We start from the raw sequence: 26,893 nt of genomic DNA on the forward strand, positions 1-26,893 counted from the left end.
AGGTCTGGGAGGAAAAAGATCCTATCTTTGCTTTTGTTTTGTTTTGCTTCTAAGTAGGTTCCCTGCACTGTGTGGAGCCCAACATGGGGTTTGAACTCACCCACCCTGAGATCAAGACCAGAGCTGAGGGGATCCCTGGGTGGCGCAGCGGTTTGGCGCCTGCCTTTGGCCCAGGGCGCGAACCTGGAGACCCGGGATCGAATCCCACGTCGGGCTCCCTGCGTGGAGCCTGCTTCTCCCTCTGCCTGTGTCTCTACCTCTCTCTCTCTCTGTGACTATCATAAATAAATTTTAAAAAAAATCTATAAATAAATAAATAAATAAATAAATAAATAAATAAATAAAAGACCAGAGCTGAGCTCAAGTCAGACACTTAACCAAATGAGCCACCCGGGGGCCCCTATCTGAACTTTGAAAGCCTTCATGCAGAGAATAGCTCAATATTTGTTAAATGAATAACAAACACAAAAACATCTTTAAGTGGCTTAGCCTTGTTACAGGTTTCATAAATCTTTATTAAATGTCTTGTGTTTGTGACTCTAAGCTTTGTATAGTTGTCTTGTGTTCATGTACTCCAGGTTTTGAAGAATTCTAGAAGATAAACCCTTGCCTTCAAGCAGCTTACATTTGAAAAATCTGAAAGAACTGAACCTCTTGCTTAAAAAGAAATGAATAAGGGCGGCCCGGGTGGCTCAGCAGTTTAGTGACGCCTTCAAGCCCAGGGCGTGATCCTGGAGACCAGGGATCCTGGAGTCCCCCACGGGCTCCCTGTGTGGAGCCTGCTTCTCCCTCTACCTGTGTCTCTGCCCACACCCCCTCTGTCTCTCATTAATAAATGAATAAAATCTTTTTAAAAAATGAATAAAATATGACTCAGAGTGCTAAAAGTCAAAAATACAAGCACTGATAAAAAATAATCAGAGTAAACTTGAATGAGTAAGGGCCACTGGCACTGTTATCAAAGACCTGACTTCTGGAATCCTCAGTACTAATCTGTAACTGCAACATGGATTGTCTAGGCAATCCATAGACCTCACTAAATCCAATTTTATTATAAACAAAATGAAGATCCTGTCAATGCTATCTCCATCTAGCCCAACTTCAAAATGAGACAATATTTGTGAAAAGCAATTTTTTGAGTAATAAAGCTATACAAATGTTACTTCACTGCTACAGTTCTGAGTTGGATCTGAAAAGGAAAAATAACAGGAGGATTATGCTAGGGTATTGGAAAGATAGCAGACGTGGGGGGAGGGTAAGTGTTTGTGGGGGGGGGAGAAATCACAAGTGATTAAATGGGGGCAACAAGCCTAAAACAGGAAAACATCTGTAGCTGTTTAAGTCATCGTGTTAAAGACAGGTAATCAAACCAGGCTTTTAACCATGATTTTAACACAGGCTTAAGCAAAAGCCTTACAATTTACAAAAACCTAAATGCTTACAGCATTTGAGCCTCACAACTCTCTGAAATGATAGGTATTAGTTTTATTCCTTATTTTAATACGTGAAATCTGAAGTGAGGAGGGACCCTTAGGGTCACACAGCTGTTAAGTACCTAGGTCAGGACACGAATACTCGGCCTCCTCAATCAAAAACTTCCTTACTCCAGACCTGAAATGCTGGTCAAGGCCTCTAATAAAACAAAGGCGACCTGTGCGATACCGGTAACGTTCAATGGCACCTAGGAGCAGAAGGCTGAAGGTCTCCCTCTCTCTGTCTCTCCCACCATCGCATGCTCCGCTTAACTTTTCCACCTCTTTTTTTCAGACTACTCAGAAATCTGCAGTTTCACATATACTGACCTATGCAGGAGACCTATACCCATTTCCCATTTAAAAAAAAAAAAAAAATCATCACAACTCAGGGAGTTCACGTGTTCTTCCATGGTCACTGAGCAGCCAAAAATTAAATCAAAATCTAGCTCCAGAGCACACGTTCTTCCCCCTCTACCATTCGCCTTTTATTTTTCAACCTTTCTACTTTTTTTTTTCTCCAACCTTTCTACTTCTCCTTTGCTTCCTTCTCTGCGTAAGCCCAAGAACATTGCCAAGAACAGCCGGCAAGGTAGGAAACGACACCGCTTACCTCCTAAATCCCAGGAATGGGGAGATGGACGAAAAGGTACCCCAGTGTTTGGATGAGGAGCAGGTCTTAAGACTTTGCAGACATCGGCTATAATAACTAAAGTTCAGAAATCATTACAAACCGAGTCTCCAAAACGCGGCTTTAAAAAAAAAAAAAAAAAAGAGCCCTCGGAGGTGCATCTAAATCACCGCCTTTAGCTGGACCCCGTGGTTCCCTCAACTCCACACACGTCCCGCTCAGTTTCGGCTCCTGTAAAGTCGGGGGCCAGGAAGAGAGACAGCCCCCTGACTGCGAATTTCCCCCTTTCCAACCCAAAAGTTTGCTCAATGGACCTCCGGCCTAAAAGACAATGCGTCCCAGAAGTTGGTACTGTTTGGCGTTTCGCGCACAGAACCGCAGACGCCGCGTCCCCGAGAGACGGAAGACAGGCTCGCCCCGCGGGAGGAGGCGGTCCCGGGGAACAACAGGCCGGGGCTCCGCTCCCCACGCCGGCGGCCGCGGCCCCTACCTGAGCGAGGAGGGCCGCCCCACGCGACCGGCCGCCGCCTCCCAGCGCCTCCACCGCGACCTGCCGCCCACGCCCGCGTGGCCGCAGCTTCCTGCTCCTCGTCAGCAGCGCCCCCGCCTGCCCGCACGCACGCCCAGCGCAGCCCCGCCAGGTCGGGGTCTCGGCACTGGCGGCGGCGGCGGCTGAGGCGGCGCGACTCGGCCGGGAACTCCGCCCGCCACTTCCTGATCAGGCTACGAGGAGCTCCGTCCCGGCAGGCACCGCGGCGCCCCTGCCCGCGAGAACGCGCGTGCGCCGTCACGTGCCCCGCCAGGAGTCCCGCGGGAGGGGAGCCGGCCGGCCGGGGCGTCCCGGGTTTCCATGACAACGGCGGGCGGGCGGGCGGGAAAGGGGGGAGGCGGAGAATGAGGCTGATGTAGGAAGAGGAGCGGTTGCTAAAATGGAAAACAAAGATCTTTCCCTTCCCTGGGCGGCTCAGCGGTTTGGTGCCGCCTTCGGCCCAGGGCTTGATCCTGGAGACCGGGGATCGAGTCCCACGTCGGGCTCCCCGCGTGGAGCCTGCTTCTGCCTCTGTCTCTGCCTCTCTTTGTGTCTCTCATGAATAAATAAATAAAATCTTTAAAAGAAACAGAAGTCGGGTGAAGCTCAATGACCTGCTCAAGACGGCACAGTGCGCAACCAATTACGGGCGTGGAGCCCAGCTTAAATCCCCAACCACCACACCTGTGAACCCCCTTAGACAAGGATTTAGACTTAAAAGGCAGCATGAAGAGATAGGAGTCATGAATGAATGCTACGAAACAGATAACTGGCATGGCCCACCGCCTGCAGGGTATTGGAGTGGGTCATATTTCCTGCAGCTGTCCTTTCTCTTACTACCGGAGGTGGCAGCAAAGCCAGTGCTCAACGCTATTACTTAATTACTTAGTGCTGGTTGGTCAAGTTACTTAACCTGTGCTTCGGTTTTTGCATTTGAGAAATGGGAATAATTGTACTACCAAAATAAGGTACTTGCATTGGGCTGTTGTGCAGATTAGATGAAATAATAAATTTTTATTCAAAACTTGGAAATAAAGCCAAAAGATAACTCATGTGTGGCTTTTTTTTTTTTTTAATCTGTACCTTTTTGAAATTAGTTTCATTCTGGAGGATTTCCTAATACACTCACTTGATGTTCATGTGACACCTTCAGGAAATGTAACTTTGCTGGAATATTACAACCCGGTAAAGTCAGAAATTGGTTAAAAAAAAAAAACTGATGAAGTGTAATGGGGAGAAGAGGCAGGCAGCAAATGAAAAATACTAACCCAAAAGTTAAAATTACCCTGTTCTGAGAAATAGGAGCCAGTTTTGTATCAATTTATTCCCTAACATTGATGCTCTCTGCTCCCTTAGAGCCTTTCCCCAGACTTCTTAGGTAGCCTACCCAAATTCTGTAAATATCTTTCCAGGACCCGGCTTCCTTCTCAGGCATTCATCCCATGAAGAAAGAAAGGTCTTTTTTCCCCTCTATCCATGTTAAGTTCTCCCAATAATTAGACAACAAAAGAGACCATAACAAAAGAAAGACAAGTTTATTTAGTGACCAGCACACATACACTTGGGAGATGAGTGATTCAAAGGGGTGGGTAGAATTTGAGCTTATTTAGTATTTTTTTTAAGATTTTATTTTTAAGGGACGCCTGGGTGGCTTGGCGGTTAAGCCCTTCTGCCTTCGGCTCAGGGTGTGATCCTGGAGTACCTGGATGGAGTCCCACATCGGACTCTCTGCATGGAGCCTGGTTTTGGCTCTGCCTGTGTCTCTGCCTCTCTCTCTGCGTCTCTCATGAATAAATAAGATCTTTAAAAAAAAAAAGATTTTTTTTAATGACAATCATTTTATTTTATTTTTTTAATAATAAATTTATTCTGCGGGGCCACCCTGGTTTCAAGTGCTCTTACTGCCTCGGGGTATGGACTGGCCCCCCTCCAGCGCTGCGGGCTCAGGTCTGGCTGCCTTCGTGGACGAATTTACCCCAGGAGGGGCAGGGACGATGCTCGGACCTGGATTCCTTATTTTAGCTCCTGCGGTCTGGCCGTTCAACACGGTCTGTCTCAAAATAAATAAATAAATAAAATAAAATAAAATAATAATAATAATAAATTTATTTTTATTGGTGTTCAATTTGCAAAAGATTTTATTTTTAAGTAATTGCTACATCCAACGTGGGCCTTGAACCCACAACCCAAACATCAAGAGTGGCAAGCTCCATGGACTGAACTGTCTTAGCATCTTAACAAAAGAGCACTAATGAGTGCCTGACTGGCTCAGTCTGTAAAGCATGTATCCCTTGGTCTTGGGGTTGTAGGTTTGAGTCCCATATTGAGTATAGAAATTACTAAAGAATAAAGTCTTTAAGACAGATAGATATCTAGATAGATAGATGGGCAGATAGATAAATAAATATGTCTCTGGTAGAGAGCATGGGGACAACACCATTATAATTTATGTCCTACCTTTAGGCAAGTAGTGAGGAGAGGATAAAGCTTTCTTATATCTGCTTCTCAATTATCTTCAGTTCATAATAATCTTTATGCCAAAGTGGCATATTTTTAAAAAGGGGGGGGGCATATTTTGTGGTGGCATATTCCACTACCGAAGGCTACCCATCTTCGCTCTCACAAACTTTCTCCAAAAAGAAAACATTTGCCACTGCCTCTGCCTAGAAACTTTTACTCCGCAGGGGTTCAAATACTAGCCATGGAGCCAGATAGATCTGGCCTGAATTCCTACTCCACCACTTCCTACCTCTCTAATCCTCACTTGTAATGGAAAGGATTGTCTTAGTCACTTTGGGCCGCTTTAACAAATTACCAGAGACTGGGTGACAGGCTTAAGCAACAAGCATTTATTTCTCAAAGTTCTGGAGGCTGCAAAGTCCAAGATCAAGGTACCAACAGATTTGGTATCTGGTGAGAGCCTGATTCCTGATGGCTGTCTTCTTGCTGTGTCCTCACATGGCAGAGAGCAGAGAGGGGGCTGTAAAAGAGAGAGACAGGAAGGAAGCAAGCAAGCTCTCTCCAGTCTCTTTTTAAAAAGCACTAATCCCATCCTAAGCACCCTCTCCTCTCAACCTAATTACCACTCAAAAGCTCCAGCTCCTAATACCATCCTTTGGGGAATAGGTTTCAACATGCAAATTTGAGGAGGAGCCTCTAAAGAGGATAAAAGTGACTTAATAAATAAAAGGCAACTACCATATTGTTTATTGTATGTAAACAATAGCAAGTAATCAGTAAACAATAGCAAGTAATCAGTCATTATTGCTCTTGCTTCTTTGGAGATGCTGTGCCTGGAAGATCTATCAATTGTAGAAAGTGCCGTATTTGAGTCTCCAAGTAAAAGTGTGTTATTATCTAAGTATGTCTTAACTTTGCTTAGCAATTGATTGATGTCCGTGGCAGCTCCCACATTCGGGGCATAAATATCCATGATTGTTAGGTCGTCTTGTTGGATAGATCTTTTAGGTATGATCTAGTGACTATTTGAGGTTTCCCGCATGGAGGGAGGGTCATGTCCTCTGTGAAGAGTGAGAGTTTGACTTCTTTGCTGATTGGGATGCCTTTTCTTTCTGTTTTGGAATGTCACGGCGAAAGCTAGGACCACTCCCACTCTGCCGGACAACAGCGTTGAGGGTGGACACGATGTCGTGTTCCTGACCTTAAGGGAAAAGCTCCAGGTTTTTGCCAATGAAGAGGACGTTCCCTCTGGGTCTTTTGTAGATGGCTTTTATGACAATTGAGGTTTGTTCCCGGTATCCATACCTGGCAGAAGGTTTCCATCATGGAAGGATGGTCTGTTTTGTCAAATGCTTTTTCTGCATCTACTGAGAGAATCCTATGGTTCTCGTCCTTTCTTTCACTAACGAGGAGAGGGAAGGAGAGACAGAGAACTGGAGGGGAGGGACGGACAGACACAGGGAGGGGGACACAGATAGGGAGGGAGAGATAGGGATGGAGGGAGAGACAGCGAGAGGGCGGCGAGGGAGAGACCGAGACAAGGAGGGAGAGAGCCAGACACGGAAGGAGAGTCAGAGAGACAGGGAGGGAGAGACAGAGAGACAGGGAGGGAGAGAGAGATGGAGACGGGGGGAGAGACACAGGACAGGGAAGGAGGGATCCAGAGACAGGGAGGGAGAGATGAGCCAGAGGGGAGAGACCAAGGTGCGGGGAGGGAGACCGAGAGACAGGAGGGGAGACTGAGACAGGGAGGGAGAGTCAGAGACAGGGAGGGAGGAGAGACCGAGACAGAGACAGGATGGAGAGAATGAGACAGGGAGGGAGACAAGTGAGAGACCGAGAGACAGGGGGGACAGGCCGAGATAGGGAGTGAGAGAAGAAAGACTGGGAGGGACACAGAGACTGGGAGGGAGGGAGAGAGAGAGAGAGACGGGGGTCGGGGGGAGGGAGACAGGGCCAGACGGAGGGAGAGCGAGCGAGCCAGGGAGCCAGGGAGCCAGGGAGCCAGGGAGGGGGAGACAGAGACCCGGGCGGGCGGAGGGACAGGGAGGGAGGCACAGAGCCAGAGAGAGGCTCCGTGCCTCGGTGAGCAGGAGTCCCTCGGGACCCAGCGGGCGGAGGCGGAGGCGGTCTCGGGTCCCCTCCAGGCTCGGCGGGGGGCGTGGCCGGGGCGTGGCCGGGGGCTTGCCCCGGCGCCTGACCCCGAGCGGGACCCGAAGGGCGCCAGGGCGTGGCCGCGGGAGGAGCTGGGCCCCGAGGCTGCGACCCGACCCGACCCGGCCCCGCGGTGGCAGGAGGTTGCGCGGTCGCACCGCGGCTCCAGGCCCGCGGTTCCCGGCGCTGCGGGCCCCCGGCAGCGGCTCTGCAGGCCTCGGCCCCGGCGCGCAGGTCGGCGTGGGCCCCGGGAGGCGTGAGGGGCCCCGGGGTGGCTGTGCGAGAGGCATCGGGCCCTCGCGTGTGGCGCGGCGGGAGCCTGGGAGGGACCGCGCGGGGGACAGCGGGCCTCGGGGGCCGCCAGGGTGCGGGGCAGAGGGCTGCGCGGGGGGGCGGGGCGGGACCTGTAGGCGGAGGGGGTGGCGGTGCGGTGGGGCCTCCTCCGGGTCAGGTCTCCTCCCGGCGGCTCAGGGAGGGTGCAGGGCCCCTCCCGCGGGGCTCAGGGAGGTGCCGCCGAGCCCACGCGCGCGCGCTCAGAGGGGTGAGGATGCAGGCACCGTCCACCGTCAGGGCAGGGCCTCGGGGCGGCGGCTTGAGGGCCTGGGCTGCTGGGCCCCGGGAGCCCCCCGAGGCCCTTGGCTCTTCCTCCGCCCCCCTCCCCGCTCTCAGGTCCCCCCCTAGGCTCCCTAGCCTGGCCGGGAGCACGCCCCCCCCCCCCCCCCCCGGTCCCTATCAGGTGAGTATGGCTACTTCTCAAAGTGTTGAATTTTGAAAACGTTCCCCTTTCTCCACGGCCTCTCCCACATTTGGTGTTTCCTGCCCTGGCAATGTCCTCACCGGTGTGAGGTGGTATCTCATCCTGGTTTTGATCTGTACTTCCCTGATGGCCAGTGATGCAGAGCATGGTCTCGTGTGCCTGTTGGCCACGTCTGCGTCTTCCTCCGTGACTTTTCTGTTGGTGTCTTGTGCCCATTTCCGGATTGGATGGTTGGTGTCTTTGCTGTGGAGTTGCAGAAGTTCTTCAGAGATCTTGGGTGCCGGCCCTTCATCTGACGGGTCATCTGCACTATCCTCTCCCGGTCTGGAGGTTGTCTCTGAGTTTTGTTGAGCGCTGCTTTTGTGGTGCGGAAGCTGCTCATCTTGATGAAGTCCCAGTAATCCATTTTCGCTTTTGTTTCTCTGGCCTTCGTGGCTGATGTGGTTTGTAAGGAGTTGCTGTGGCCCAGTTCAAGAAGGGTGTTGTTGCCTGGGTTCTCCCGGAGGATTTTGATGGAATCTTGTCTCACATTTACATCCTTCATCCATTCTGAGTTTTATCTCTGTGTACGGTGTGAGAGAATGGTCCAGTTTCATTCTTCTGCATGTGACTGTCCAACGTTCCCAGCAGCCTTTATTGAAGAGACTGTCTTTTTTCCAGTGGATGGTTTTCCTGCTTGGTCGGATATATGGTCTTGACCGTAGAGTTGAGGGTCCACTTCTGGATTTCTCTCTTCTGTCCCTTTGATCTGTCTGTGTGTCTTTGTGCCGGTACCACACTGTCTTGATGAGCACAGCTTTGTAGCACAACCTGAAATCCGACATTGTGATGCCGCTAGCTGTGGTTTTGTTTTCTAATATTGCCCCGGCCATTCAGGGTCTTTTCTGATTCCACACTAATCTTCAGATGATTTGTTCCAACTCTCTGAAGAGAGCCCGTGGTATTTGTGATAGGGATTGCGTTAATGTGTACATTGCCCTGGGTCAGGTTGACATGTTCCCAATGTTAATTCTTCCAATTCAGGAGCATGGAATATTTTTCCATCTCTTTGTGTCTTCCTCAATTTCTTTCAGATCTGTTCTGTAGTTTTTCGGGTATAGATCCTTTACCTCTTTGGTTAGGTGTATTCCTAGGTATCTCATGCTTTTGGGTGCAATTGTCAATGGGACTGACTCCTTAATTTCTCTTTCTTCAGTCTCATCATTGGTGTATAGAGAGGCCACTGATTTCTGGGCATGGATTTGGTATCCTGCCACGCTGCCGAATTTGCTGTATGAGTTCTAGCAATCTTGGGGTGGAGTCTTTTGTGTTTTCTAGGTCCAGTATTATGTCATCAGCGAAGAGGGAGAGTTTGACTACTTCTTTGCTGGTTTGAATGCCTTTTATTTCTTTTTGTTGCTTGATTGCTGAGGCTGTGACGTCTAGTAGTATGTTGAGTAGCCGTGGTGAGAGTGGACACCCCTGTCTCATTCCTGATCTTCGGGGAAAGGCTCCCAGCGTTTCCACATTGACGATGATAATTTGGCGCGGGCTTTCCTTTCCGTAGATGGCTTTGGAGATGCTGGGGAACATTCCCTCTATCCCTGTACTCTGAAGCATTTGGATCAGGAATGGATGCCGTATTTTGTCAAATGCTTTCTCTGCATCTCTTGAGAGGATCATCTGGCTCTTCTTTCTTCTCTTGCAGATCTGATCAGTCACGTGGCATGCTTTCCGAGTGTTGAACCAGCCTTGCATCCCTGGGAGAAATCCCACCTGGTCATGGTGAGGAACTTCTTAATGTACCGTTGGATCCTGTTGGCTCGTATCTTGCGGAGAATGTTTGCATCCGTGTTCGTCAGGTCTATCGGTCTATAACTCTCCTTTTTTGGTGCGGTCTTTGTCTGCTTTTGGACTTAAGGCGATGCTGGCCTCCAAGAACGAGCTTGGAAGTATTCCATCTCTTTTCTATCTTTCGGAACTGCTTTAGTAGAACAGGTACGGTTTCTTTTTTAAACGTTTGATAGCATTCCCCAGGGAAGCCATCCGGCCCTGGACTTTTGAGCCTTGGAGGTCTTTAATGATGACTGCTTCAATTTCCTCCCTGGATATTGGCCTGTTCAGGTTTTCTGTGTCTTCCTTTTCCGGTTTTGGTAGTTTGTGGTTTTCCGGAAATGCGTCCTTTTCTTCTCGATTGCCCAATTTATTGGCGTTTAGCTGCTCAGAATGAGTTTTTAAGATCCTTGGTGGTGGTGGTGGTCTCTCCTTTCTCATTCATGATTTTATTAATTTGAGTCTTTTCTCTCTTCTTTTAATAAGGCTGGCTTAATGGTTTCTCTCTCATATTAGTTCTTTCAAAGAACCACCTCCTGGTTTTGTTGATGTGTTTCCCCAGTTCTTCTGCTCTCTATTTCATTGAGTTCTGCTTGAATTTTTATTAACCGTTGTCTTCTGCTGGGTGAAGGTTTCATTTGCTGTTCTTTCTCCAGCTCCTTTAGGTGCAAGGTCAGCTTTTGTATTTGAGTTCTTTCCAGTGTTTGGATGGATGCTTGTATTGCGATGTATTTCCCCTATTTGGGACCGCTTTTGCTATATCCCAAAGATTTTTTTTTAATTTTTATTTATTTATGATAGTCAGAGAGAGAGAGAGAGAGAGAGAGAGAAGCAGAGACATAGGCAGAGGGAGAAGCAGGCTCCATGCACCGGGAGCCTGACATGGGATTCGATCCCGGGTCTCCAGGATCCCACCCTGGGCCAAAGGCAGGCGCTAAACCGCTGCGCCACCCAGGGATCCCCTATCCCAAAGATTTTGAATGGTTGGTTGTATCTTCATTCTCATTGGTTTCCGTGTATCTTTTTAATTCTCCTCTAATGTCTTGGTTGACCCTTTCATCTTTTAGCAGGAAGGTCCTTAACCTGCACGTGTTTGAAATCCTTGCAAACTTCTTCTTGTGGTTGAGTTCTAGTTTCAGAGCATTCTGGTCTGAAAATACGCAGGGGAGGATCCCAATCTTTTGGTATCGGTTACGACCTGATTTGTGACCCAGTATGTGGTCTCTTCTGGACAAAGTTCCACGTGCACTTGAGAAGAATGTGAATTCAGTTGCATTTGGATGTAAAGTTCTGTAAATATCTGTGAGATCCATCTGGTCCAGTGTATCCTCTACAGAACCCAACTCTCCAGTTAAACTCTTTTCAAATATCACTGATGCTTTCCCAATTGCCAAATCCAATGGCATCTGTCGTAAACTGTATAATTGTTCATAATTATTCACCTCCTCTTCCAGAAGGAGTATACTGCCACCCTGTTGAACATAGGAGTGCTATGTGATTTGCTTTGGCTAATGGAATATGAACAAAATGACACATGTGACATCCAAGGAGAAGATTTCACCTAAGGGACGCCTGGGTGGCTCAGCAGTTGAGTATCTGCCTTTGGCTCAGGACGTGATCCCGGGACACGCATCCCGGGATCCGTGATCAAGTCCCACATCGGGCTCCTTGCAGGGAGCCTGCTTCTCCCTCTGCCTATGTCTCTGCCTCTCTCTTGATATGTCTCTCATGAATAAATAAATAAAATCTTTTAAAAAAAAAAAAAAGATTTCACGTAAGAGCTATCTTTTAAAAAGCACCGTCTTGCTTTTCCCTCTGCCATGAGACTTTGCCATATTCCAGATTGGGGCACTTTGTCAACCTGATCCTGGAGTGAAGAATATATGAAGCAAAAGTACGTATGGCCCATCCACAATAACCATGTGGCATGAGTGAGAAATAAACTTCATGGTTGCAAGCCATTGAGTTCCTCCCAGCCAGATAAAGTGTGAATGCACTGACACTTTTTAGCTTTTGTGCCTATAAAGCTAAGGACCAATCTGTGTCCTACTACTTCATTAAGACTCCTCATAAAGTGGTCAACTGGTCTCCTAACACAACATCTATAGTTAGTCTCTCTCTACTTTCAATGCCATCTTTTCTCACCTACAGCCTCTTAATATGCAAGTCAACTATTCCCAATAACCCCTTGCCTGACAGGGTCCTTACTGTCTTTTTGATAAGAACATATACAGATAGTGCATCAGTCAGCTCTATCCATTGCCAACATTTGCCTTGCTTTTGACAAGGTAGACTCCTGGACTCATTCTCATCCTTTGAATTCACTCCTTCTTCTGGAGCAATTTGTTGGATCTAATCCCTTTAAGTACCTTAACCTGATCTCTGAGTCCTTATTAACCCCTTCCACCTTTGCCTTTGCAAGGGAGCTTCCTACCATCAGGGTGCTCAGCCCTACCCAAAAGTCCCATCCACAGATCCCTTATAGCTCCTTTTCATCCAGTCCCTTCTTCTTCATCTGAGATTCAGGCTAGTGAATCTTGAAACCCATCCACAAAACTGGGTGTTGAGCTACCACTCTCTCCAGGTATCTTACATAAAAATCATACTTTGAGCTACCACTCTCTCCAGGTATCTTACGTAAAAATCATTATATATATATATATATTACAGAGTTGTGTCTCCTCTGAAGGACCTACATCCCAACCTAGCCTGTTTCCCAACATCATCTCTAATTCCTTTAGTGCAGTGTCTAGTCTTCATGCTCATCCCCCATGCCATGTTCTCCCCATTCAACAAATGCTATGATCTACATTCTACCTCAGTGCTTTTTTTTTTGTTGTTGTTGTTGTTGTTTTGTTTATTAATTCATGAGACACACAGAGAGAGAGAGAGAGAGAGAGAGAGAGAGAGAGAGGCAGAGACACAGGCAGAGGGAGAAGCAGGCTCCATGCAGGAAGCCCGACATGGGACTCGATCCCAGGTCTCCAGGATCATGCCCTGGGCCAAAGGTGGTGCTAAACTGCTGAGCCGCTTGGGCTGCCCTCTCAGTGCTATTTGGACACATAGATGAACAATACAAAGCTCTTATCTTAGTGGAGCTATTTTAGTGGGGAAGATAGACATACACACTCACAGCTATAAATATATCTATATACCTGTGTATAGACGTATATATGTCTATGTGTAGACATATAAAATGTGTATTTGTATATATAAACGTATAAACTATATGTTTATACATTACTTTATATATTCATATGTATGAAACACATGACATTTGTTGAAGAATTAGTAAGACCAGCGGATAGGGAGTGACAGCATCAGAGAAGACACCTCTGATAAAGTGAGAGCTGAGAAGAGTGCTGAAGTAAAAGGAAAGATGAGCCATGTTGGGGAGAAGGGTGGGGAGCAAAGAGAAGAGCTTTTTTAAGGAGAGGGAACTGATGCTTTTTTTGAGAGGAAGCCAGTGCATCACAGAGCAAATTTTATGAAGCCCTGCAAGCCATTTAAGAACCTTCACTTAAAAAAAGAAAAGAAAGAAAAAGAACCTTCACTTAGGGGCAGCCCGGGTGGTTCAGCAGTTTAGCACCACCTTCAACCCAGGGTGTGAGCCTGAAGACCCAGGATCAAGTCCCACGTCAGGCTCCCTGCATGGAATGGAGCCTGCTTCTCCCTCTGCCTGTGTCTGTGCCTCTCTCTCTCTCTCTCTCTCTCTCTCATGAATAAATAAATAAAATATTTTTTTAAAAAAAGAACTTTCACTTAAAGAGTGAAGTCAACCAAAAATTAAAATTAAAAATTAAATAAATAGTGAAGTCAAGGATGACTACAAATCTTGGCTTTGAGTAACAGTGAATGGTGATCCATTTAATGAGAAAGCTGCATTGGGAAAGAAGCAAGTCTGGAGGAGGATATTGCTTTGTTTGGCCACATTAAGCTGACAATGCCTATCAGATATCTAGGAGGAATTGTTGGGTAGGCACTTGGCTGTAGGAATCAATTTAGAGATAGTATTTAAAGCCACAGAATTGGATCAGCTCTTCTACAGAGCAAATACAGATAGAAAAGAAAAGAAGGCCAAGGAATGAGCTTGAGGACACTCGAAGGAAGACCACCAAGGATGCTGAGAAGGTGTCAGTGAAGGAGAATAAGAACCAAAAGGGAGGGCAGCCCCGGTGGCCCAGCGGTTTAGCGCTGCCTTCGGCCCAGGGTGTGATCCTGGGGACCCAGGATCAAGTCCCACGTCAGGCTCCCTGCATGGAGCCTGCTTCTCCCTCTGCCTGTGTCTCTGCCTCTCTCTCGGTGTCTCTCATGAATAAATAAATAAAATCTTAAAAAAAAAAAAAAAAAAAAGAACCAAAAGGGAGTGGGTATCCCAGAAGGCTGGTAAGACATTTCATGAAAGGTTTGATCAAATGATAAATACTGGTGGGAAGTCATGCAAGATGAAGCTTGAGAATTAACCATTGGGAGAATTAACCATTGGGAGAATGAACCATTTCATATCACATGGTCATTAGTAACTTGCGCTGGGGCAATTTCCATGATGTGATGGAGATGAATGCCTGAGAATTGAGGAAGTAGAATGTCTACACAATTCTTTTAAGACTTTTGCTAGAAATAGACGCAAAGTAATGAAGCAAGAGAGGATACAAGGTCAATGAAAGATTTGGGTTCAATGGAAGCTAATTACAGAATTGTGTGTTACTGGTTCTGATCCAGTAAGAAGACGTGGAGAGAAAAGGAAAGTTCTCTAGTCCAAAGCCTTCCTAGACCCCTCAGTGTGGGTTCCTCAGGCCCTTGGTTTGGTTCTGGCTCCTGGTACTACCCTAAAATAACTCTCGCTACACTTGGTTCACTTGTCAGCTTTCCCTCCCCATAATTAGCAATCTGGTGAATGAATAGGACTACATTTAGGATTAAAAAACCCAGGTTTGGGATGCTGGGGTGGCTCAATGGTTGAGCATCTGCTTTTAGCTCAGGGCATAATCCTGGGGTCCTGGGATTCAGTCTTGCATCAGGCTCCCTGCTCGGCAGGGAGTCTGCTCATCCTTCTGCCCCCCACCCTTGTGCTCTCCCTCCTACCCCTATTTCTTTGCATCACTGGTTTCTGAGTAGTCAGGGGCAGGTACATCTGATTGCTCAAGACTATGTCATGTGCCTTCTCTGTAGCAGCAAGGGAGCCAGGGAAGCATGCATCTGGCACTTTCAGGTTTATGTGGAGAGATAGGCTTTGTTTCTGAGACTCATTAAAGTTTGGGCCCCAAACTTAAGGAATCTAGATGCTGAACAGCTAAAGAACAAATGTCTGCTACTACAACTTACAGATAAAGAACTTAAAATAGGGAGCATGTGGGTGGGGGTGCCTGGGTGACTCAATCGGTTAAGTGTCTGCCTTTGGCTCAGGTCATGATCCCAGGGTCCTGGAGTTGGCTCCCTCCTCTGTGCGGAGCCTGCTTCTCATTCTCCCTCTGTCCCTTCCCCTCTCGTATGTGCTCACTCTCTCAAATGTCAATAAAATCTTTTAAAAAGGAGGAATTATTTCCACAAAAATTTCAAGTCTGGATACAACCAAGCCCTTGCATCCAACACTTTTCTACCTTTTGACACTGCCCCAACACATTAAATAGCACTTAAAACATACTACACAGGGACGTCTGGGTGGCTCAGTGGTTTAGCGCCTGCCTTCAACCCAGGGCCTGATCCTGGAGACCTGGGATTGAGTCCCATATCTGGCTCCCTGCATGGAGCCTACTTCTCTCTCTCCCTGTGTCTCTGCCTCTGTCTTTCTGTCTCTCATGAATAAATAAATAAAATCTTCAAAATAAATAAATAATAAAAACACCTTAAGAAAACATACTACACAGAATACAGAAATGACTATATAATCACTTACCTTTAAAACACTGACTGATCTTCACTTAAGAATCAACATGCTAAAATACTGTACCAATGGCAATAAAGAGTATTTCTGAGTCAGGCACAATGAAAACCATCTTCTGTATCCATCTCTAACAGCTCTTCATCTACATCCACGAGGTCAGATTCACAGAATGGGAAAAACCTGTTGAAGACCTGAACACCCAGCCTATAATTTTTCAAAAAAGTAAAGGATAAGAATGTTGGCCTTTTCTACTACTTTAGTGTCAAAAATCACACAGTAACACGCATTTGCCTTCTTGCAGCAAAAGTTGCTACAGGATATACTAGGAATAATACTGTGAAACTCAATACTGAGACTATAAAACTGATTGATGTTAGGTGTAAAATGACCAGGTGAACACGTACGGCAGAACACAGCCACTATGTGATTACAGTCCTAATATAAGTCCTAATATAAGGCAGGGTGTTATGGAAATATATGGAAATATATAATACATAAAACTACTATAGAAGTACTATAGAAGTCTTCACAAAGATGGTTTAAGGTAAGCCTTGTAAACTAAGTTGGCAGGTGTGTGATTAAAGATGGACAAACTCTACCACACCTTCAACTGAAAGGTGAAGTCCGATTCACTTCCTCATAAATCTGGGCTGGCCTTAGTGATTTGCTTAACCAATAGCATGTGGCACAGGTGATGTTCTAGAACTTCTGAGGTTGGAACATAAGGCTTGCAGCATCTGTGTAGGAATCTTGAAAACAATCTCTGAGAGCCCTGAGCTTCCATGTAAGTCTACCAACTTTTAAGACTGCTAGGCTGGAAAAATCTACATATAGGCAACTCAGTTCACAGTCCCAGGTAAGGCCAGTCTTCTAGTCAGTCATCCTTGTCTAAGTGCCAGATGAATAAATGATGATTTTAGAATCTCTAGACCAGCCCCTTTGCCATTTGAATACGAACAAATGATCTTTGCCAACAGCAACAGAAGAGTCATCCTTGCAAGCTGAGTCTTGTTCCCATTCCTGACCCACAAAATTGCAATACATTAAAAAAAAAGTTGCTGTAAGGCATTAAGCTTTCAGGAAGTTTGTTATGGAGCAACACATAACCAGAACATCAAATAAATAAGTGGGGAAGAACATTCTACATAAAGCCAACATCCACTCTAATGCTCCAACCAAATTGAACTGTATCATTCTCGTATGTACTTTGCCCAGTGCTGCCTCACTGCGCCTTCAACATGTTCTGGTCTTCTCCACAATCCCAAATTCCACACCCTATATAATCTCTTCTTCATGCCCTTCAGTTTTCCCAGCAAAATGGCACTTTCTGCCTCTTAATTTGCATACTTCTACCTCTTCCAATAATGCTTTGAGTGGCACTGTCCTGTTTTCTACAATGGTACAAATTAATGCCTGTGGTTCCAATTAATTAATAGTGCCCCCCTTTCACTCCCAACGGTGTCCTATTCTAGGCAATAGATCATATGGGTACCCTGTGATTAGCACACTGTTTTGAATGAGTTATTCGTGTAGAATTTTATCTCTAATTTCTAGACTTGAAAATACAGTTGATCCTTGAACAATGGGTTGAGGGGGTTACGGGCATCAATCCCCCATGTAGTAAAACACCTGAATAACTTGACTCTCCATCAACTGAACTGCTAATAGCCTATGGTTGGCTAGAAGCCTTACCGATAACCTAAACAGTTGATTAACACATTATTTTGTATGTTGTATGTATTATATACTGCATTATTACAATAAAATAAGCTAGAGGGGTGTCTGACTGGCTGAGTCAGTAGAGCAGGAGACCTTGTGACTTTTGATCTTGGGGTCATGAGTTCAAGCCCTATATTGGGTGTAGAGCTCACTAAAAAACAAACAGATAAAACAGAATGTTATTAAGAAAATCAAAAGGAAAAATACATTTACAGTACTGTAAAATACCCACATGTAAGTAGATCCACACGATTCAAACCTATATTGCTCAAGGGTCAACTGTACTATACTTTTCCCTCAGCAAGTATCTACTGAGGACCAATAATGTGCCAGAGGTTATACAATGTGCTACCTTGTACAGCTTCACATTGCCCAGTGTTTTGTGTAACCAAGCATGTGGTGCTAGATCAACTCACAGGTTAGACCCATTTGGGAACTGATAAGAATGAAGGCCACAACTTGGAAAGGGTTTTCTGTATGTTGGTTTACTACAGACCCAGTAAAAAGCAGTGCAAAGAACACTGAAGATAAAAAATATATGGTGTTATAGTGGATGTAACTAGGAGGGTGTCCCCTATTCTTTACAAAGTCACACCCGAAGTCTGGGCCCTATGCAGAATAAGAAACAAACCAGGTCAGCAGAGCCCAAAACCTTAGTCCACTACCTTTTAGGCTATTGGCAAAGAGACTCGGGGACGGTGAGGAGGGGATATCAGTCCATGCCCAGGTTTTCGGATCCTATTTTCTTGCTGCAACAGTTACATAATCTAGTTACTAACATAGTATTTTTTTTTTTCTGTTGACATTGGACTTACTCAACAAGTCAGGACAGTGACCTGGCCATGGCTAACCAGAAAGACATTCAGTAAAAGCTTCATGAAAAAAGTCAGTAGCACTATGTCACTAATGAAAACTATGGAAAAATTTAACTAACTTACCTAGTTGGTACAAGCTAATGGTAATAAAATGCTAAAAACTAAGTAATTTCTAAACTGTTCTTCCTTTTCCATCATTAACTCTGCTGTTTTTTTTTTTTTAAGATTTTATTTATTTATTCATGAGAGACACAGAGGCAGAGACTTAGGCAGAGGGAGAAGCCAACTCCTTGTGGGAGCCCAATGTGGGACTCGATCCCAAGACCCCAAAGTCATGACCTGAGCCAAAGGCAGACACTCAACCATTGAGCCACCCAGGTGTCCCTAAATGTTTCTCTTGAATACTTCTGCTCTCAATCTATAAAAATCCACCTCTCATAAGGCCTTAAGCCTACATAAGGTAGCTCACTATTAGCATGTAATCTCCAACATGAAATAGTCTTAGAAAACGAACTCTTAGCTATAAATTCATAATAACAGGTTTTTTTTTGAAAGATTTTATTTATTTATTCATGAGAGGCAGAGAGAGAGAGGCAGAGACACAGGCAGAGGGAGAAGCAGGCTCCACACAGGGAACCCGACGTGGGACTCTATCCTGGATCTCCAGGATCACACCCTGGGCTGAAGGCAGTGCTAAACTGCTGGGCCACCGGGGCCGCCCATAATAACAAATTTTATAAGAAGAAAAGGCTATGATTTTATTTTCAGGTTTTTGGAAATAGTTTTCAGGAAAAAAAATGACAAGAACATATAAAAACTTGAAATCATTCATTGAACTATGAACTCTTAGCAGAGGAAGAGACTTTGAATTCTTCTCCTTCTGAAAGTAGAAACTACTTCCAAAATGTCCCTCACTTATGAGGCACACATCTTTTCCAAGTGTGATGTACTTCACTTCATAAAAGGAACACGATTTTTAATCATTTAAAACAAAAATAAGATAAAATAGGAAAGGTGGATCTCTCATGTTATATGCTTTTAGAAAAAGGTCACATCTTTGAAGCAGCTTTGCAATATGCAGAGCACAGTACTGGCTTCAAAAGTTAACAGGACTGTGCATTTGCATTATCTAAATGTGAAGAGCTGTTGTCATCTTCAACTATAAAAATTAGCAAGTTAAATTCTTTCAAGTACTTTAATTACCTGTACTTCATATAGTCTTCTACCTGGGATAAGGCTGAAACAAAAACAAAATAGAACAAAACAAAACAAAACAAAACAAACTAGCAAAGAGCTGTTAATAAGGAAAAAGACAAAACAAAACAAAACAACCACCTTTAAAATATTGATTACTGTGAGATGCAATCAAATGAAAATCAATCCTGGATGACAAAACAAATTTCTAATTACATACATAAGTTCTATTATGCACTGAAAATTTCCACTATCAGAATATTCTGATTACAACAAAGAGATACATAAAATGGGAACAGTGAGAAAACATGTTATTTGGTTCATTTTAGGTCTACTGGTCCAGCTGCTGGCCATACAAGTCTCTGGGTTTTCAACGAAGTGTGACCAGTTCTTCGGAAGAGGTAGGGTGAATAGCAACTGTGTTGTCAAAGTCAGCTTTGGTCGCTCCCATTTTTACCGCAACAGCAAAACCCTGCAGCATTTCATCACACCCAATTCCTTGCATATGGATCCCAACCACCTGGGGGTAAAGAGGAAAAATTCTTAAAAGTTTTTATTAGGTAGACTAATATATTTTTTATTCGTCATGCAAGATATGTAATATTTTAAAACCTCTAAAAAACCTGAATCTCTTATCTGGACATGGCATGCCACAGCCTACAAGGTGCTACGCAGTCCTGTGTCCACATATTTCCCGGCCCACCCCACACAACCCTCCCTGCTCAGGCTCACCTCATTCTGGCCCCACTGGCTTTCCTTCTGTCCTGAGTATTCACCATGCTCTCTCCTTTGTACAAGTTGTTACCCCTGTCTGGGCAATTCTTCCTCCCCTTTGGAGTTAAAGCTCCTTCATTCTTCAGATGGCCATACTTGCCTTCCCAACCAAGTAAAACTGTTTATCAAGTGATTTCTCAGCACCAATATTTCTCCATTATGACTCTATCACAACCACAATGTTCTGTTTATGTGGAGATGGAAAATTAGAGTCCCATCTTCCCTGCAGATTTTACTCTCTAGACAGAGGGGACCTGCCTACATTTGCTTCCCACTCTCGCCATACAACGAAGCAAAAGATGGTGCTCAGTCCATACATACTGGACAACTGCTTGAAGGACCACTAAGAGGCATTTGTTTCATATTGTATTTTCCAGTTAGGCTTCTCAATAATTTCAAAACTATGCTAATGTTCACCTCTATCAAATACCCTTAGCAAAGTTAGGAAGTATAAAATTTAACTCAAGAATATTTTGTTTAAAAATAAATCAAGGGACACCTGGGTGGCTAAGTGGTTGAGTGTCTGTCTGTCTGCCTTTGGCTCAGGTCATGATCCTGTGGTCCTGAGATCGAGTCCTGTATCAGGCTCTGTCTATGTCTTTGCCTATCTGTGTCTCTCATGAATAAATAAATAAAATCTTAAAAAAAAAAAATCAGGGGCAGCCCAGGTGGCTCAGCAGTTTAGCACTGCCTTTGGCCCAGGGCCTGATCCTGAAGACCTGGGATCAAGTTCCACGTCAGGCTCCCTGTGTGGAGCCTGCTTCTCCCTCTGCCTTCTCTGCCACTCTCTCTCTCTCTCTCTGTGTCTCACGAATAAATAAATGAAATATTTTTAAAAAAATAAATAAATAAAATAAAATTCAAGAATAAGGGTGGCTGGGTGGCTTAGTGGGTTAAGCATCCACCTGCAGCTCAGGTCATGATCCTAGGGCACTGGGATTGAGCAGAGTCATAAAGTCATGCTCCCTGCTAAGCAGGGAGTCTGCTTCTCCCTCTCTTGCCCCTCTGCCCACTTGTGCACTTACACTCACTCACTCTTTCTCTCCCAAATAAATAAATAAAAATCTTAAAAAAAAATAAATCAAGAATATACTACTGAATGCTACACTTACAGTGGTGGGGGTAGGATGGAGCAGAGGGAGAGAGAGAAGCAGATTCCCTGCTGAGCAGGGAGCCCAACGTAGGACTTAATCCCAGGGCCCTGAGATCATGACCTGAGCCAAAGGCAGACACTTAATTGACCAAGCCACCCAGGTGCCCCTGGAACCTTCTTTCTATATGAATTATTACAAAGAACTCTGGTATATGTAGGCAGATAAAAGTGGGACTGCACTAGTTGAAACAGAGAAGGCTTAACTCCTTACTTGGTCTCTCTACCCCCCACCTCACCAAAATACCCACCCCCCCCCCACAATCCCTGCCAAGTCTGAAGATATCCTTTAGCTTTCCGCATTTTTCCCATACCTTTTCCTCCATGGTGGCACAAACCATTTTCATCACACATTTTGTTTTCCTTTTGGTAACTGCATGATACATTGGGGTAAAGGTGGTTGAATAGGTCTTCACATTTTCTTTTCCATATTTATATATGGCCTCATCTATAATGCACAGGGAAAAAAAGTATCTGTCAAAAACCTAAACAATTCCACTGAGCTATTGAAGAGATGGCCAGAAATATATAACCTAAGTCAAATCAGGAGGAAATATCAAACAAAACTACAAGGATCCTGGGACATTCTATAACATAAATGCCAATATCATGAAAGATGAAAAAAAAAACTAAGGAATTTTGTCTCTCAATTAAACCAAAGAGGTATGAAAACTAAATACAATGCATCCCCTGGACTGAATCCTGGCCCTGGGGGAAAAAGTATTAAATGACATTATTTGAGGGGCACTCGGCTGGCTTAGTCAGTGAAGCATATGACTTGATCTGGGGTTTGTGAGTGTAAGCTCTACATTGGGTACAGAGATTACTTAAAAAAAATGGAAAGGAAAGAAAAATGATATTTGAGATAACTGCCAAAATGTGAATAAGATCTAAAGTTTGGATAATTTTGTATCAATTTACTTCCTTTTTAATAACTTTTTTGTAAACTGAAGTATAACTGACATACAATATTATGTTAGCTTCAGGTGTGCAACATACTGATTTGACAATCATAAACATTACAAAATGCTCACCATGATTAAGTGTAGTCACCATCTGTCAGCATACAAAGTTATTATAATATTAATAACTATATTCTCTATGCTGTGTTCTTCATTCCCATGACTTATTTATTTTATAAATCGAGGTCTTTACCTTTTACTTCCCCTTACCTATCTTGTCTATCCCTACATCCAATTTTATATCAATTTAAATGCTTATCCATTTGAAAATTGTGGCTTGCTTATGTAAAGGAATGGCCTTGTTCCCCCAAAATAGATACTGGTGTGTGTGTGTGTGTGTGTGTGTGTGTGTGTGTATAGAGAAAAACTATGGTATAGCAAAAATGTTATAGATACACAGGAATCCTTTGTACTAATAGTCTCCTCTTATCCACCGGGAAAACATTCAGGGATCCCCAGTGGATGCCTGAAACTGTGGATAATACCAAAGCCTATGTATATAAATTTTTCCTATACATATATACCTATGATAAAGTTTAATTTATAAATTAGGCACAGTAGATTAACAATAGATAATAAAAACAAAAACAATGCACAGTAAAAGTTACATGAATGTGGTCTCTCTCAAAATACCTTATCATACTTACTCGCCCTTCTTCCTGTAATGACGTGAGATGATAAAATGCCTATGTGATGAGATGAAGTGAAGCAGTGATGTAGACACTGTGACCTAGCATTAGGCTACTATTGATCACTGTTGGCCATGGGTAACAAAACCATGGAAAGTGAAGCCACAGATAAAGGGAACTACTATATTTTTGCAACTTTTCTTTAAACTTGAAATTAGTTCAAATAGAAAAAGCTAAAAAAAAAAAAAAAAGAAGGGCAGAGACACACAGGGCAGTGTGAGGAAAAGGAATTCTATTCCCCAAGTGTTAGCAGTTAGGGAGAAAACTGGAATTGTGAGAAGAGGCCAACCAGGAAGGAGTGTAGCTTAGGGAGTAAAGATAGATTTAGTCAGTAACTTCCCCCTGCATTTGGGGGAAGACAGAAACTATAAATTACCCATGTTTTTCAATACCTACCTTCTGTGAGTCCCACTGTCCCAATCGGGGGGTGGCTGAAGACGACTGTGGGGATGTTGTCATAGTCTAATTTGGAATCTTCTTTGCATTCAAAAAGTCTATGGGCAAGTTTTCGGCCAGCAGCTATGGCAACTACAAACATAATTTTAAATCAGTGTTTCAGTTTATTACTCAACTTTAAAACTACCGGATGGTTCCACGAACCATTTCCTCATCTGGCTCAATGTACTACTTCTGACAAAGTTTCATGCTCATGTTCATTATAGTATCTATGTCAATATAATGAAGACATAACAATGCCTTAGTTAACCATTCAAAACTACCAGCTTGGGCAGCCCTCGTGGCTCAGCAGTTTAGTGCCGCCTTCAGCCCAGGGCCTGATCCTGGAGACCCTGGATCGAGTCCCACGTCAGGCTCACTGCATGGAGCCTGCTTCTCCCTCTGCCTGTGTCTCTGCCCCACCCCACCCCACCCTCTCAGGAATAAATAAATTTTTTTTTTTTTTTTAAAAAACAACTACTAGCTTATATAAATTCTGTAAATTCTATCAGGGCAAAAAAAGGGGGGAGGGATATGTTTACTAGTTCCCGATAATCTAGCAGCTACCTAATTAGAGTATTAGCCTTTTGATACAATATTAATGAAGCAAACTATTTTAGTTTTGAGCAACTTCATTTGTACTTTTATAACCTCTACTTTTTTTTTCTTTTAATTCCATAGAAGGCCCCCAGCCTCAGCCTCTCTGTCAGGTTATATCGTGACTCCTCTTCTCTGGCTGATTCCGACAGATTAGGGCTCTGGTTGATAAAGATAAAGACCACAATCCTGGATGGTGAATGACACATTCTCCCTTGCTGTCCAAGGGGACTTCTGATGACCATGGTTCTCAGACAATCACGTTATAAACACATAGTCATATTGCTACGGACTTGACAGAGTATTTTTTTTTAAGCAGGCTCCACCCAGTATGGAGCCCAACAGGGAGCTTTAACTCATGACCCTGAGATCAAGGTCCGAGCTGAGATTGAGTTAGATGCTTAATTGATGGAGCCACACAGGTGCTCTCAGATTTTTTTAAGTTTATTTTTTATTTTTTAAAGATTTTATTTATTTATTCATGAGAATACACAGAGAGGAGAGAGAGAGAGGCAGAGACACAGGGAGAGGGAGAAGCAGGCTCCATGCAGAGAGGATGACGTGGGACTCGATTCTGTGACTCCAGGATCATGCCCTGGGCTAAAGGCGGCGCTAAACCGCTGAGTCACCCAGGCTGCCCAAGTTTTTTTTTTTTTTTTAAGATTTTTATTTATTTATTCATGAGAGACACAGAGAGTGTGAGAGGCAGAGACACAGGCAGAGGGAGAAGCAGGCTCCACACAGGGAACCTGATGCGGGACTCGATCCCGGGTCTCCAGGATCACACCTGGGGCTGAAGGCAGCGCTAAACCGCTGAGCCACCCAGGCTCTCCAAGTTTATTTTTTAAAATTATTTTTACTTCTCATTTTTTTTAAAGTTTATTCTCCTTAGCCTGTTTTCATCTTGTACGTAGAAAAAAATGCCTACATTCAGTAAAAGCACCAGTTATTAATTTTGTTGATTTCAAGGCAGCCCTGGTGGCTCAGTGGTTTAGAACTGCCTTTGGCCCAGGGTGTGATCCTGGAGACCAGAAATCAAGTCCCACATCAGGCTCCCTGCTTGGAGCCTGCTTCTCCCTCTGCCTGTGTCTCTGCCTCTCTCTCTTTCTCTCTCTGTGTGTGTCTCTCATGAATAAATAAATAAAATCTTTAAAAAAAAATTTTTGTTGATTTCAAAATGACAGTTTTTTCCCAAAATAAGGTATCAAAAGGATACATAAGAAATTTTTTTTCACTTTGATAACATTTTTGACTCTTAGATTACGTTACCAAGTTTTTGAAATGTTGCTTGTTATTTTGCTACTGTTAAAAGAACTTCCTGAAGGAGCTAAAAGGCTTTGGGTGTGTGACTGGGGGGAGTTTCCATTCTGAGGAAAGACCCGCGGCCATTTTAGAAAGGCTGGTGACATACGTACCACAGGGGTACAGAGTGAAAGCAGATGGAGTGATAACAGTAATAAAAGTGGGACAAAGGGCTTGAAATGGTGCCAGTTAACTCAGAAAGTAGGTTGAGGTATAGGATTGGGGAGATAGGTCAATCTCAGTCATTATCAAGACTAAATAATCAGGGCGCCTGGCTGGCTCATTTGGTAGAGTGTGTGACTATCAATCTCAGGATCATGAGTTCAAGCCTCATGCTGGGCATGGAGCCTACTTAAAAAAAACAAATTAAAAAATATGTATACACAAATAAAAATTAAAATCTTCCAAAAAATAGACTAAATAATCATATAAGAATGCCACTCTAAATTACTTCTTTCTGGGACACCTGGGTGGCTCAGTGATTGAGCGTCCGCCTTTGGCCCAGGGTGTGATCCTGGAGACCCGGAATCAAGTCCCACATCAGGCTCCCTGCATGGAGCCTGCTTCTGTCTCTGCCTGGGTCTCTGCCTCTCTGTATCTCTCATGAATAAATAAATAAAAATATTTTTAAAAATAAATAAAATAAATTACTTCTTTCCAAAGCCACTTCCTTCCACTGTCACCATATGTAACTCAGATTCTATCTTACAGCAATCTTCAGAAGGTGATCATATCATCTCTCTAACAATCTCAGTCTTACTAAAGCATTTTAAAAGCCTTCTAAGGAAAAATTAATATTATTCAGAAAACATCAGGTACCAAGCTATTTCAATACATTGTTATTCTGACAACAGTAAAACACTCATCCTTTTCACTCTGCTTAAGCTGATCTGACTGTGAAAAAAAGATGAATGGTTTTATATGACACACAGAGCCTCTCTTACCCAAGAAAAAGACATAGTACCTGGAGTGAGAAGAGCTTTTCCACACACGTCCCCAACTGCATAGATGCCTTTCACGCTGGTATTCTGGAATTCATCTACTATGATATGACCTTTGTCATCAGTTTGAATCCCCTAAAAAAATGAAAGGCTGTTATGTCAGTATTTGATATATCTAGGAAAAATGACAGATCAAATCCCTGAAACTTCATTTCAAGAACCTCTTCAGCCTGAATCTTTAAAAACCACAACACTCAAGCACAAGATAAAAAGCATCTTAACAAGTTGACAAGTTCATGTATTTTGCTTAGTTTAAAAGGTATTTTATCCAATTTTGAGATATTTAACAGGACTTGCCTTTGCTATACAAATCACCAGGGAAACATGAAAAGGAAACACTCAACTATCAGATGTGCTATTTTCTATCACTGTGGAGTCCACCAAAGATAGTGCTTTCAAACTTTTTCCACTGAAAGGGGCGCCTGGGTGATTCAGTCATTTAAGCATCTGACTCTTGGTTTCGCCTCAGGTCAAGATCTGCCTATTGAGGGATCAAGCTCTGGGTCAGACTCTACACTTAGCATGGAGTCGGCTTTGGATCCTCTCTTCCCTTCCT

The 26,893-nt window shown here is 44.1% G+C and overlaps 2 protein-coding genes and 1 non-coding gene across 3 annotated transcripts in view; 1 reads left to right on the forward strand and 2 right to left on the reverse strand.

Moving 5' to 3' along the window:
* Positions 1-2,836, reverse strand: part of GTF2E2 (general transcription factor IIE subunit 2) — an 84,860-nt gene extending 82,024 nt beyond the window's left edge. The window contains exon 1 of the mRNA XM_041753517.1: positions 2,594-2,836. The gene's annotated coding sequence lies outside the window, so the exon portion shown is untranslated. The remainder of the gene's footprint in view (positions 1-2,593) is intronic.
* A 16,134-nt stretch (positions 2,837-18,970) lies between these two features.
* GSR (glutathione-disulfide reductase) overlaps positions 18,971-26,893 on the reverse strand; it is a 46,981-nt gene continuing 39,058 nt past the window's right edge. Inside the window, exons 10-13 of the mRNA XM_041752875.1 lie at positions 26,301-26,412; positions 23,399-23,530; positions 21,666-21,799; positions 18,971-19,947 (exon numbers count right to left, since the gene is read on the reverse strand). Of these exons, the coding sequence (XP_041608809.1) occupies positions 19,798-19,947; positions 21,666-21,799; positions 23,399-23,530; positions 26,301-26,412 (528 nt within the window). The 3' untranslated portion in view covers positions 18,971-19,797. The remainder of the gene's footprint in view (positions 19,948-21,665; positions 21,800-23,398; positions 23,531-26,300; positions 26,413-26,893) is intronic.
* Positions 25,606-25,678, forward strand: TRNAD-AUC. Its single transcript has one exon. It is a non-coding gene; the product is annotated as a tRNA-Asp (tRNA).

The sequence above is a fragment of the Vulpes lagopus genome, chromosome 4 (assembly GCF_018345385.1).
Source record: "Vulpes lagopus strain Blue_001 chromosome 4, ASM1834538v1, whole genome shotgun sequence".
Taxonomy (NCBI): domain Eukaryota; kingdom Metazoa; phylum Chordata; class Mammalia; order Carnivora; family Canidae; genus Vulpes; species Vulpes lagopus.